This window comes from Protopterus annectens, chromosome 13.part0 (genome assembly GCF_019279795.1).
Source record: "Protopterus annectens isolate FY-2018-M chromosome 13.part0, PAN1.0, whole genome shotgun sequence".
NCBI classification, from domain to species: domain Eukaryota; kingdom Metazoa; phylum Chordata; order Ceratodontiformes; family Protopteridae; genus Protopterus; species Protopterus annectens.
The window spans coordinates 256,111,704-256,126,536 of record NC_056747.1 but is presented as its reverse complement, the minus strand read 5'-3'; the positions used below and the strand labels follow the sequence as shown (position 1 = coordinate 256,126,536).

At 44.1% G+C, this 14,833-nt stretch overlaps 1 protein-coding gene across 1 annotated transcript in view; it reads right to left on the bottom strand.

Annotated features, from left to right (window-relative positions):
* Positions 1-14,833, bottom strand: part of SBNO2 (strawberry notch homolog 2) — a 2,660,605-nt gene that overhangs the window by 514,449 nt on the left and 2,131,323 nt on the right. Inside the window, exons 30-31 of the mRNA XM_044053813.1 lie at positions 3,927-4,070; positions 1,181-1,275 (exon numbers count right to left, since the gene is read on the bottom strand). Of these exons, the coding sequence (XP_043909748.1) occupies positions 1,181-1,275; positions 3,927-4,070 (239 nt within the window). The remainder of the gene's footprint in view (positions 1-1,180; positions 1,276-3,926; positions 4,071-14,833) is intronic.

Here is a 14,833-nt window from a genome sequence, read left to right as displayed (position 1 = left end):
ACCAGTGCAGTTCTTTTTTGACAAAGCCCAAAATTGGAATCGGAAGTTTAAGAAGAGGATGATGTTGGGTTTATGTTTTTTTTTTTCCTGGGGGAACATCAACTTGGTCCCACAAACAATGCATTTATCCTAGGAAAAGTCTGTGAGAGGGACAATTCCTCTAAGAGAGATGGAGGAAAAAGTTTCCTCAGAATTGGGAGATTTAGGCTTGGGAATCTGCTGGAAAAGATGCCCTATCTCTGCCTATGGCAGAGTCCTCTGACAGATTTTTTTCCAGAATCTGGCAAAGATTTCTGATCACCAGGACTGACCATCTGTAATAACTGCCTGGCTAAGATAAGAAACTCATCTCGGTCAGACACCATATTTCGAAATGAACGATGTCTAACCTCTATCTTTTTCTTTGTGGGTAACACACTGGAAGAACAACTAGGAGATGATGCTTCAGCCCTATCAAGAGGTGTTTTTCCCTTACTACCCCCCAAGAAGCATCTCCCAGTGTGTCTTTCAGACCCAAAGAAGATGGTTCTTCCATGCCTGTATCAGATACTGGAGCAGTCAAACAAAACTTGGATGACATCTGGTACATGGAAGTTGAAAGGACTACACCAGAGAAACCCAGAAAAGTGACTGGTCTGAGAAAATGGTTGGCCACTATAGGTTTTCTCATTAACAGCTGAGGTACGGTATGGCCCACAGTGGCAGCAAGAACTCTTTATTGTGTTGTTTCTTCTTTTTAGGTACAACAGTAGAAAAACCAGCAGGACCAGAGTTAAATATCCATGCTGCAGCCATGGAATAGGGTTGAATGCTACTACGCAGTGATGGCGTGATTTGGTCAGAAGGTGAGTTGTCAGACTATTCATAGACAGTACACGCACACACCTCCCTTTTCTATAAAAGTGTAAGCATTGCACAGAAATTCCAGAAAGAAATAAAGCACTTCTCCACAATGTACTTAGACATTAAAAAATGTCTACCTTGCCAAACACTTCCCTATCCTTAAATTCCCATATTTAAATTATAAATATACACAATCAGTACAATTTAAGCCCTTAGTCACAAGTAACGGGATACAGTCCATACAGCCATTAGGCTTCTGCAGCAGTGAGAATGATGAACATGACACAGTGCTCCTTTTTCAAAGTGAAAATAAAAAATGTTTTAAAAATGTCAGTACCTTGTAAAGCACGACTTGTCCATTCTGAGGGTATCCTGGTGTGAGAAATATCTGCTGACTCTCTTCATAGATTTCATCAACTCCTGGAGCCAAATCTTGAAAAACAAAAATGAATCTACATGAATGAAAACGGAATAACCAAAAAACAGCAACAGTGGTACAAATACAGAGTCAATCTGAGTCTCTGTACACCACAATAAATAAAAACTAATCAGCATTTTGTCAAAATCAACAGGCATGTAAGAATGGAGCGCAACTTTAACTCTTGCTATACGCCTAACTTATGAGCCCTAAAATGCAACCCAATTACACTTGCTACGCTTTCATGCCAGTGGGATGAAATATCAACACTATATGGCACAATGTGAGCAGTGTCTCTGCATGTATGCTGAGTACCCAAAACCTTGTGTGTAGAAGCAAGGACTTTTAAACTGCTGGTATGGTATAAGGTGAGGGACTGCTTCAGACGTACCTTATGGCATCAGCAGTCCATGATTCAAATTTTGAAACAAGGCTACTTGTAAAGCAGCGTGAAACTGGAGAGGGTCTAACAAATTAGTTTCAAATCAACATATGGGTACAGAAAAGCATCACCCGACATTAGTCAAACTTGAGTCTACTATTCTAACAAAACAGAACTTGTAATAAGAAGTACGTAGTACATTAAGTTACAGCAGCAGAACTGATGATGTCCTCCTATCTAAATGGAGTGGATTGGCAGCAAAAGAAAATAAATAGCTTCCACATTAAATAAGAATTAAAAGTCATATGGAAGATGTCAACAAAAACTTTTTCTCCCCAAACTCTACAGGAGTCTACCAAGATTGCTCGCCCATTTACACCCAATCAGTCCATCAATCTGCAGGGTAGAAGACTAGCATCAATTGGTTAGGCAACAGCCTTCTACCCGCAGCCCATTTTCTTCCTCCCATGAAGCTGAATCAGCTCTCCCTGCATTGAGAGTTAGGTGGCAAGAAGTGGGTCTACTCTTCCCTCCCATTAGACAGCTTGTAAACTCATGACAGCTGTCCGGTTGGAAAACAGGAGAACGTGTTCCCACACATACCTACTTCTCCAACTATCTAGTTGTTTTAAGTAATTAGCACAGCAAGCTTGATTGGCCTCCTCTTCAGGAGACTGCCTTCCCTCCAGTAGATCTCACCAATGTGGTGGGCCAAGCCATCTTCCTCCCATCCAGGACTGGTAAGCCGATGACAGATACTCAAGCCTATCCTCCTCCTGCCCAATCCCTCAGGCTCCTGTGCTACCAATAAAACATAGTTCACCTAGGCAAAAGTCAGGACTTTATCACTCTATATCATGGGGCCAGAGAAGGAAACTACTTTTGCCTCCACATGGACATTAGCAAGTTCATGGCACAAGGTTTCAAAAATTTACAGTGACACTGATGAATCATTTTAAGTTACATCTGTTATGTTTCATGAGGAGAATACTGCTCAATAAGTGCCACAGCAGAAGGTGGCTCAAGAAAGACTTGAAATCTTATCTGCAAGTAGCCTTGGGACTCTGCTAGGAAGAATGAAAATCCACAAAGTTTATTAACTACAAAGAGGACAGGTAGCTTCACAAAACATCTAACACACCTGCATGTGTACAAGGTGCACCATTACTCCAAATGCCTGAAACATGGTCTGAAGGCAAAATGACAATCAGAATGTTTTCCTTATTTATACAGACTGGTGGGCCCATCATAATCAGTCTAAAGTTATGATTATGACTGTAATCTCAATTACCACAGTATGCCAGTACCAAGTTTTATTGTTATACTTGTGTATAATGATTTAATGCATACAGTTCAAACTATATTCAGTAACTTAAAATGGTTGACAGAGCAGGAGGCAAGCTTGTACTAGTTAACTATTACACAGAGAAAAGCTTTATTCAAGAGCAGGCAGCATGAAACAGGAAGAATGGGCACTCTTTCCACAATTAAAGAAAACAGGGAAATTGAATACTTCATCACAAGGGAAATGTATGCCTTCTGACAACCATATACAGGGAGATTAAAGCTGGCTAGCACATATCCCTTTTGTCTTGTTATCATTCTTCCAGTCTGAAAAACAAAATCACTGGTTAGTAATGATTTTTAGTAAGTGCCACTACAGAATTACAGAGCACAATGGCAAAAGAAAACTCCAGTGTTTGTACAACATGAAACATTTAATATAAATCCTGTGAAGACTTGTAGCTTCAGTGGCTCACAGAAATAAAGACCTCACTACTGCCAGGTGACCCAAGCTCTATAAGTGGTCTGTATGGCTGACAGACCTGAGAGGCATGCCTGTCCTGAGAGACATGGTGGGACACAGCAGACCATGGAATCCTGTTATCCCTCAAAGGAGTTGGGGGAGAGGGGTCAGTCAGCTCACCAAGGCATTGTTTGGTGGTAGTCTTCATGGTGGGTATGCAGAAACATGCACATGCATGCCAAAGGCATTGTGGCCCTCCACTGTGAAGTGGATCTTGTTTCCTCACCAAGGGTGGGGTTAAGTTAATTACAAATGAACTCACAGCTGGGATGCTGGTGACGCCACAAGCAACTCTCATAGCTACCTGAATGGCAGTCTCTTCAGACAACTTTCTACCCCATGGCTGTGTGCGGATTCATACCATAACAGAGCAAATGGTCCCAAGCTCATTAAGGTAATCCTTAATGATAAGCAGGCAAAGGGGCAAAAGAAACTATGAAAAAAAAAAATCTGTGAAGATTAAGTAAAACTGGTACCTAGGATTCCCATGTCGTACTTTCCCTCCTTCTTATCCCTTTCTATCAAGTACTCAAAAGTGTCGATGAAGTACTGGAACAAGCTGTTCTGCTTATGGACCTCCAGCCCAAGGATCCGGTTTAGGAACTTTGTGATGCTGCAATCTAGAAAACAAGAAAATGTCACAAAATTATTTTTTTTCCATCTCTGCCAGTTAACTACTTTCATTACTTGGACATAGGTGATGCTTCACAACTTAAATTGTTTGCTTTGCAGCACCTAATGTTCTCCAACTCCCATTCTTCTGAAAGATCAACTTCACACACTACTTCCTTATCCAGTCTAATTCCATACCTAAAACTGTATTTATCTAGCTCTGAAAGTGCTCTTTATACTATATCACAAAACAACAACATGAAGTGCAAAGACTTCATATGAGATCACTAAAAAACATGCAACAACTTCTTGACTAATTTCACTTATGAAAGACATATTTTGAGATAAGCATGTGCAAAACATGACTACTTCAAAGACTAGTAATATGTGACATGCTGCTCTTTCACAGAAGTCAAAGCATACCTTTTTTCACATAAATGTGGGTTCCTCCATCTTGCCTCTATTTTCTTGAAATAGCAAGCTACATTTAAGAGACCTCAGAGGTTTCTAACAATGATGATCAAGGGCTTCCAGCATATGCCTTACAGGCACAGACTAAAATACCTGTCACTGTACTCTGTATCGTATAGGCCTCTTAGGGGAGACTTATGCCTGGTCTACGGAGCAAACCAAGACCAAATTCTAATGAACTTACTGCATATCCTTAAATCAAGTGGGTCTAGGACTATCCATTTCAGGGACTTAAATATGGCCTGCAACTTAAACAGGACATTCTGGTGGAACAGATTTATCTCCCAGCAACTGGCACATCTTTGGAACAGGCTACTAATTCACGTGAAACACAGCAACTCTGTGACAGTGTTCAAGAGGAACCTGGATAAGTGGATGGGGTACTGTAAATTCTTACTCTGGGGACAGCGCCCACAACCCTCCTGGACAAGGCAGTCATCACTAAATGCAATCTTGAGTACTGACTAGTACCTTTATGGTATTGTATTGGGTTGAAATGAGTATGCTTAAAATGACGTCTGGGTCAATAGCCTAGTATGATTCTCGCTTCAGGTGTGAGAGGTCCCGGGTTCATATCCCGGACAAGCCCTGAGTTTCAGAGCTGAGTGGCCTAGTGGGCTAATGCTTTATGCTGTAGTTGACAGGGGCCTGGGCTCGATACTTAGCAGGGGTGATTATTTTAGTAGGGAGGCTGGCATAATGGTTAAGATATTTTCCTTATAGACGCAAGGTGTGGGGTTTGATTCTCACATGGGTTAACTGGCTAGGCTTAAAATGGCCCACAAGGGCAGTTAGCCAAGAACTAATCTATGAACATATAGAATCTATGAACCTAGTAATCTCATATAAAGAAGAATCTGTCATATTAATAAAACGTGTCCAGTTTCATTAGAAAAAAAACCCTGATACCTGCACTTAAGTAGATACTTGCCCAACTGTACAAAAAAAATATTAGAAAAGACACAATCAGTAATGGCAAAGAGGTATTTCCTGATAAGCTAACAAAGTTTTTCTTGAAAAGAAAGTTCTTCTGAACCTGAAAAGGAATTTGGACTGTAATGCTTTGTGAAAGTATGCACAGAGGACAAATCTGCTCCCTCTAGAATAAGTCTAGAGTCTACCCCCTTCCAGAAAGCCAAAGTTCTGGGAGAGACAGGACCCTAACCTTGCCTAGATGTGGCTTATTATGGTGAGAATACCACAAATAAACAGCATGAGACAACTACTTAAAAATGGTCTGCTTTGACATTGGTTGTCTTTATTTTTTTTTCTTACCCTTACAGCAGACCGACAGCTGATGGCTTTCCTGAAGGACTTAGACCTGTCCAAGTAGTATCCGAGTTACTTTTGGACATGCAGTATGTGAAAGTTTTTTTCTTCCTTCATTTTGAGGCTCTGAAAAGAATAAAGGGAGATGGACTTAAAGACCAAATAAAGGTAAACTCAAACTACTTTAAGCGTAAAAGGATTTGTTCTCAAAGAAATCCTGTCCTTGTGGAAAATGAAGAGTTAACTCTCCATAACAGCTTATAACTCAGATATTCTTTTTGAAGTCAGAGCAATGAACAAGACAGTTCACCACGTTAAGAACCCCAAATCAGTCTGACGAGCTAGTTCACATGAATGGGTTGGCTTTTTGACCACAGAGATAAGATCTCAAGGAGGAATCACCTTTCTTCTAGGGAAATAGATATGTAAAACCCTTTTCCAAGGGCTGACCAACAGAAATGGCTGAAAGATTACTCCTGAGAAATGACCAAGAAAGACTAGAGAATAACAGTTAACACGAACAATCAAGAACCAGTGGCATCTGGGCTTTAAATGGGTTCTGGATCTTAAAATGGCACCACCTAAAAAAAATCTTCTACTTATACATATACAATTTTCTAGCAGCAGTTTTTTTCCCCAGTTTCCTTTAGTACCTGCTGCACGTTTCTGGGTAAAAACAAAGGAGATTAAAGGGAATCAAAACTCTTACCATCTGGGCAGTCAAATGGGTGTATCAAACAACCCAACTTGTATGAGTAAATCCTGCCTGTGAAGAAGCCTTTGGTAATTGCCCTTGGCCAATTTCAAAACAAGGGAGATCCGCTGCAACTTGGATCAAAAGGTGGTCACCACCACTGTTTTTGTAGAGTCCTTCTTGATCTTTGGAAGAGTGCTGAGTATCAATGGAAAGGATGGAAAAGCATACAGGAACATTCCCATTCATGGGAATGAGAAGGCATCTGTCTTTCAGGAGCCTGAAGCAAAATTTCTTAAACTATTTTGAAAGCAGGCAAACAAATCTATTTGAGGTATTCCCCACAGCTGAGTCAATTCCTGGTAGAGCCCTAGGTGTAATTTCCATTTGAGAGAGTCCATCCTTGCTCTGCTCAGTTCATCAGCGACAGCACTCTGCTCTGACAAAATCCACATGGCCTGAAGAGACAAAATGAGTTGCGTTGCCACCTCTCAGACCATTATAGCAAGTCTGCAATGACAGTAGAAACAGGCACCCCCCCTTGTTTGTTTACATACCACATCACTGTATTGTCTGTAATAACAAATAGGTCATGGGGACCAGAGATGATTTAAGGTTTGCAAACCATTGATAACTGCCAGCATTCTCTGACACTAATGCGCTTTTCTCTGTTCTGCTTATTCCACAGACCTTGCACTTGTACACCTTTCAATACAGCCCTGAAGCAAATTCTGAATCATCTGTTTTCACAGACTGAAGAGGAGGGAGAAGGGGAGACTTGGCTTTAGGGAATAATGGTCCATCCACCACAATACCTCCCTTCTTACAAATCTCATTACTGGACAGACTACGGAAAGCCAGACTGACCTGAGTTATCACTGATTTATTCTCATCTGAAGTCTAGCCAAGGGAATCATAGTAATCAGAGAAACCAAGAATCCTGTTAAAATTCCTTGGCGGATACCAGAGACCGTTTGGAAAAATTTAGGAAAATTTCTTCTACTTTTTTTGGTGGAAGAAAGGCTCTTCCTAGGTAAGTACCCAGGAGATGTTCCTGAGAATTGTGAGGAGTGATGAGATAAGATTTTTATAAATCCACTTGAAACCTTGGAAGGAGCAGAAATTTCATTACATTTGTCAAAAAATCTTGGCAACTAGAAAGACAGTCTGCAAATACAAGACAATCATTCAAATATGGAAAAATGTGAATGCACTGATGGTCTGCAGTAAGCAGTTACTGGAGACAGACACACTTGTAAATACCATTGGTGCAGTGGATAGACAAAGAAGTTATGTACTCACCATAACGTTCCATCTGAGTAGTTATACTTCATTTTTCTGCAACCTGTGGGTATTCGGATCCGTATCGGATCCGAGCCGGCAACTTTTTTTCTAGCATCTGCTCCAAGTGCTGAACTCCTCCCCCTACCTATACTGCACTACCAACTCCGACCTTCCCTCAGATCGAGTTTGCTGCAACTAATTACATTAGCAACTCAGCCCAATGAGCCAAAACCTATAAAAACAGGACAAGATCTGGGGGACGGAGGGAGAGAATGTTGCAGAAAAATGAAGTATAACTACTCAGATGGAACGTTATGGTGAGTACATAACTTCTTTATCTGAAGTAGTTAACTTAATTTTATCTGCAACCTGTGGGACAAAGTCCCCAGCTAGTCCAATCCTGGCAGGCCCTTATGGAAGGATATTCCTAAGCACCGCAGAGCCAAAGGAAGCTCTACCCCTAGAAATCAGATCTAATTTTTAATGGGAAATGAAGGTATGTGAATTGGCCCAGGTCACTGCTGCACAAATGTCGTCCAAAGGAACCCCAGACCAAAAAGCAGCAGAAGTCGCCATGGGCCTGGTAGAGTGAGCTTTAACAATACCAGGAGGAGAAAAAACTTTTGCTTTGCAGGCATGCGAAATGCAAAGAGTGATCCATCTGGCCAAAGAAATTTTAGAAATAGCTTTTCCCAAAAAAGCTTTGGAAAAGGAAACAAACTGGTCAGTCTTGCGGAATGATTTTGTTCTATGAAGATAGAAGCGAAGTTGTCTATGAACATCTAACAAATGAAGTTTGTAATCACCTTTATTTTGGAAGTTAGGGAAGAAAACAGGCAGATTAATGGACTGGTTTATGTTTGCTTCAGATGCCACTTTGGGTAAGAAGGAAGGATTAGTATGGAGAGAGACCCTATCCTTATGGAAGACCAAATAAGGAGGCACGGCAGACAGAGCTTGAAGCTCAGAAACCCTCCTAGCAGATGTAATGGTGACTAAGAACGCTGTCTTCCAGGATAAAAATTTCAAATCCACCGAAGCTGCAGGTTCGAATGGAGGAGCTACCAATGCCTGTAAGACAAAGGTAAGGTCCCAAGGAGGCACTGAATCCTTGGCAGGACGACACAACAGAAAAGTGCATTTAAGAAAAGCCTTACACAGCCTAGAGGAGGCTAAGGCAATGTTGTCTTCACCAACATGAAAATTATAAATGGCTGCCAATTGTACTTTCACTGTGGAGGAGCTAGCTCCTTGCTGAAAAATGCCAGACAAGAAATCCAACACCGCTGGAACAGGGGCTGTAAAGGGATCTAGTTTTCTCTGCGAGGCCCAAATGGAAAAACGCTTCCATTTACTGCGATAAAGTTTCCTAGAGGAATCTTTAAGAGAAGCTACCAAAATGGATTTTACCGGGGATGAAAGACCGGGAGTCCTGGCAATCAACAGAACAGGAGCAACCAAGCTGTCAGCTTGAGGCTGCCCAGGAAGGGCGGACGGGCACCCGAAGGATGGGAGATTAGATCCGGGCAGGTATCCAGAACCCAATGAGGAGCTAAGAGATGAGACCAAAGGAATGGGAACCAATCTTGACGAGGCCAGAACGGGACAATGAGGATAACTTTGCACCACAGTCGGCAAGCTTTCTGAAGAAACTTCAGAATGAGTGGCAATGGTGGATAAGCATACAGAAGCCCGGGGGGGGGGGCGTCTCTGGGGACTTCCCCTGGTGAGGGAATCAGAGCGAAGAACTCGCTGCACTTCGCGTTGGAAGGAGATGCGAAGAGATCGCAGCAAGGCTGACCCCATACAAGGAAGATCTCCTCTGCTACTGACTGTTTTAGAGACCACTCGCATGGCATCAGAATAACCATAATCAATCTGTCCGCTAAAATGTTGGAGCGCCCTGGGATGTGCGATGCTACCAGAAACCGACCGGTGGAGATCACCCATTCCCACACTCTCATGGCCTCGCGACATAGGGGGTAGGATCTGGTTCCCCCCTGCTTGTTGATATACCAGACAACAGACATGTTGTCTGACTGAATTGCAATCAATCCGAGAGGATTGTGAAAGGCTTCCAACGCTAAAAGCACTGCCCTCATCTCTAGAACATTTATGCGCAACTTGGTCTCTGACTGAGACCACATGCCTTGTACTGTCCTTCCCAAACAGTGTCCTCCCAACCCGAGTTGGGAGGCGTCGTGGTCATTGTGGCTTGGACTGGAGATGACGTGAAAGGGCGTCCTTCTAATATCTCCAGTGAATTTAACCACCAAAGAAGGGATGTCCTGCAGATGTGACTGATCCTGATCGGAAATTCCATGGGCAGGTCTAGCCAAGACCATTGAACAGCCAGAGTCCATTGAAGAACCCGCATATGAAAGCGCGCACAAGGGGCAATCGATATGGAGGCAGCCATAGAGACCAGTGCCCGGAGAACCTCGCTCGCCTTTGGAGACTTGAAGTTCGCTATCTGAACTATGTGGCACCTGAGGTGTAATATCCTGTCAGGAGTTAAGAATACCTTCATCTGCAAGGTGTCTAGCCGTGCCGGAATGAAGTCTAGAACTTGTACTGGTTGCAATTGGAATTTCTGAACATTGACTGTAATTCCCAGTAGGTCTGCCAACCGAATGAAGTAATCTCGGGCCAGACAAAGGTGATGCTTGTTGGGCGCAGCGAAAAGCCAGTCGTCCAGGTAAGGAAACACCTGAATACCCTGAAGCATCAGGTGAGTAGCTATAACTGTCATTACCTTGGTGAACACCCTGGGGGCTGTGGTGAGACTGAAGGGTAGGGCTCTGAACTGAAAATGACTGGCTCCCAGCTGGAAGCGCAGAAACCTCCTGGAGCTTCTGTGGATCTTGATGTGGTAGTAAGCATCCTGGAGGTCTAACGAGCACATCCAATTGCACTCTCGGAGATAAGGCAGAATGGACTGTAGGGTGACCATCCAGAATTTCTGTTTGGCTATAGACAGGTTCAACGTTGACAGGTCTAGAATGGGCCTGAGGTCCCTTATCTTTTTTGGCACTAAAAAGAACCTTGAGTAGATGCCTAATCCGGACTGATTGGGGGGAACCTGTTCGATGGCTCGTTTGAGAAGCAGCTTTGAAACTTCTAGAGCTGCAGCCTCCCTGTGAGCGGGTGGAACATCTGGGAGGTGTTTTGGAATATTTGGAGGGGCAACAACCTCTGGATATAATCTGCAACACCCAGCGATCTGTCATAATGGACTCCTATGCTGCTGGGTGTAAGGACAATCTTCCCCCGACTGCCTGCTGCTGGGTGTAAGGACAATCTTCCCTCGACTGCCTCCAGAGTAGGACAGCCGGACAACCCCTCAGGGCTGCTGACCGGGTCTATCAGAAAAAGGTTCCCTAGACCCAAAATTACTGGGACCCCCTCTACTTCTAGGTTGGCGTCGATCATGTCCCCCTCTGCCTCTGGGGGAATAGTTGCCCTGAGAATCCCGGGAAAACTGAGATTTTCGGAACCACATCTTCTTCTGCTCTCTGATTCCTAGAGAAGGACCGCTGAGGGTTAGAGAAGTGGATCCCGATGGCAAAGTCTTCCCATCCTTTTCACTCTGGACAAGTGTGTCATGTACTGTCTTCACAAAAAGAGAAGAACCGTCGTAGGGAGAATTAATAAACAACGCCTTGAAAGGGTCCGCGAATTGACACAACCTGAGCAAGGCATGATGCCTCACGGATATGCCTGTCCCAGCTGCCCTAGTTGCTCCTTCCGTGGCATGGGAAAGGAGCCACATAGACGTGTTTGAGACTGACTTCAGAGTAGACATTTTCGCAGAGAACAACTGTTTGCCCTGCGGTGATAAAGACTCTGGGGGTGACTCAGCGAATTCTGATGCAAGGTCTCGCTGAAGCCGGATCACATCTGCCAAATAGTTCAGCGCACGGATTGAAAAGATCACTGAGGAATAGAAGTGCTTCCCAAACCTATCCACCGACCTGGACTCCTTGTCTGAAGGGTGGACTGAGGAACTCTCCTGTGCTAGTTCCTTCTTGGTAGCTGCTGCGACCAACAAAGCGTCAACTGGGGCTCCTTTTGACCAAGGTTGTCTGTCGGAAGGGGGATGGGATGGGCTCTATGGTGGCAGGCTCCTTCCAGCAACGCGTGATCAGGTCCACCAAGGGGTCCGCTGGCAGGGACACCCAGGAAGTAGATGGGCCCATGCCAAAGGCCTCCAGGAACACAGACTCATCCCCAGAAGGTTTTGGGGCTGACCAACCTCCCCTCTGGTGGGGAATCTCCATGATTTCTCCTAAGGAGACGTCTTTTGGAGGTGACCAGGCGGAACATTCTCCTTCATCTAAGTCAGTGTCCGTAGTGAGGGACTCGGGGTAGTCCAAGTGCCTCCTTTTGCACTTGCGCTTACAGTGACCCTCTTCAGTGGGACTCTCAGAAGAGGATTCGTGAGCCACAGGAGGTTCCTCAGGGAAAATAACCTGGGGATCCTCTGGCATGGGCTGTCCCTGAGACAGGATGAAGGGAGTAGTCGCCAAATCCAGGGGTGTCTGGATGGAATCCGAGGTGATGGGCTGGGGTCTCAATCCCTGGGAGAGAACCCTCTCCACCACTTCGAAGGCCGAAGGAGAGCGGACCTCCTTTGTACCTAGCAAGGGAGATGCCCTCCCCAGATCCGAAGCAGGGACCAGAGCCGAAGCAAGGGTAGCCTGAGGTCCGAGGAAACGGGTCGGATCCAAAATGGGAGGAGCTGAAGAATCCATTCCCTCAGGTCTGACTCCCTTTCCATGGCTCCGAGAGTCACTCGGATCTGAACTAGCCAGATCAGAGGAACTCAAGGCAACAGCCGGAGTCGAGGATGGAGGAACCCTCGGCGCCGAGTTACTATCTCTGAAAATCCTCGGATCCAAGAGCCCCGAAGCACGGATCGGGGAAGGAGAGATGGGGTGGAAAAAAGGCATGGAGGTCCCCCCTCCAGAGAGAGGGGCCTGGCAAGACTCCCATCTGTATTTGGGTCTGAATGAATCTCTGCATCATCCTGTCCATGTCCAAGTCCGATAAGCTCCAAGTTGATCGCGAAGAGGCCACCAACTCAGATCTGGCTGGTCTGCGCAATGAAGGGGAGGAAGGTCTTGGATCAGAATGTTCCAATGGCTCCAGTGAGAAATGAGGAGACCGGAGCCGTGGAGAAACTGGCCTCATGGCCTTAGAAGGGGGACTAAGAAAGAGCTCCCTGTCCGGGGATCTCTTACGAGGTCTGTCCTTTCTCTTGTCCCTATCCTCTTTACACCTTTCTCTGTCCTTTTCCTTGTCAGCCACGCTGACTGTAGATTTGTCTTTACTTGACCCACCACCAGAAGAAGAGGGAGTTTAAGTCCCTGTCTGGGTGGGAGGTTGAGTACTAGGTACCGAGGCAATGGCAGATTCCAGCATGGATGCGGGGAGAAGGCTTTAACAACTAATTTGACCTTCCGATCCCTGAGGGCCCCAGGTCTGAACCCGGTGCAGATAGCACATTGTGTGGACAAATGTGCTACTCACAAGCAAACAACACACAGAGCGTGACCATCAGCTGGGAGAGCTTATGGCCACACACTGTGCATTTCTTGAACACAGATTTTGGCTGATCAGCCATGGTCCTGCACCAAAAAGCCACTACCTACTAAAAAACACCACACACAAACACAGGTAGGGGAAGGGCAGGCCTAACAACTACTCTACAGAGTTTAACAAAAACTTTTTTTTTTTTTTTACTAACTGACGAACAAGCGATATACTAAAGGGGGAGGAAGGGAAATAAACAACTCAGACACAAAATAGACTAAGTATTAATAAAACGTACTATCCCTGAGCTCAGAGCAAAGGAGACCACGATGCACACTACTGGCGCAGCAAACGAGATCTGAGGGAAGGTAGGATATGGTAGTGCGTTATGGGTAGGGGGAGGAGCTCGGAGCATGGAGCAGATTCTAGAATAAAAGTTGCCGGCTCAGATACGGATCCAAATACCCACAGGTTGCAGATAAAATTAAGTTAACTACTTCAGATCACAGGTTAAGACAAAGAAACGATCGTGTAAGCCAGATACAGAACCTCAAAGTCTGGAAAAACTTGCCAATAGGAATGCGATGATAAATATCTTTTGAGTTTAACTTCACCATAAAAATTGAATTAAGGAATGAGGACTAAAAGGGTTTGGAGAGATAATATTTTGAACTTTGGAACCTTGAAAAAAAAGACTGAGAAAGGAGAGGTCTAGGACTCTCCAAGTTCCATCTTTCTTTGGGATCAAAAACATCCTTGAATGTAAACATTTTCTCATCTGATCTGAGGGCACTAGTTTTATGAACCCCCTCAGACAACTTTGCTTCAAAACTGGAAAAAACAGGGATGCCTAATAATTTACAGTATGAGGAGGAAACCCCTAATAAAGAGGAAGAGAATCATCATTGCTATTTATATCTCTGTTGAACTCATTTGTCTCAAATCATTTAATACTGGGCAAGACAAAGAACTAGACTGAGGGCCAGAGCTGGAGAGGCAAACAGTCATTCTGACTTTTTGGACTGTTCTTGGTTTTGGAAGACTTTTTAAGGAGCTAGAACCTCCACACCATTGCTTTTTAAATTTCTACTTATTAGCACCATGGTGCTTAAACTGCTTTTTGAAAAACAACGCAGAGTTAGAAAACTTTTATAAAACCTGGAAAAGGAAGGTTGGAAATTTAGAGTCACTCCTTGAATCAATATACTCCTTTCATGAAATCTTTTAAGAACCTGAGCAGCAGAAAGACCAAACAGAACATCTCTACCAAGGGGAGAATTTAAAATCTCAGTTTTAATATCCTCTGGTAAAGTTTTGAGAATGTAACCAAGCTAATCTTCTCATGACTGACTCCATAGGAGCAGCTCCAGCATCAGCCACACCAGAATCCTAAGAACACATTAACAAATGTTTGGTTACATTGGAAACAAGGACAATTAAGCAACTGAATGAATTTTTACCTCAGAAGAGGGGAGGTTAACAAGTTTCTCACATTTTCAAAATAAGCCAATAAACAGT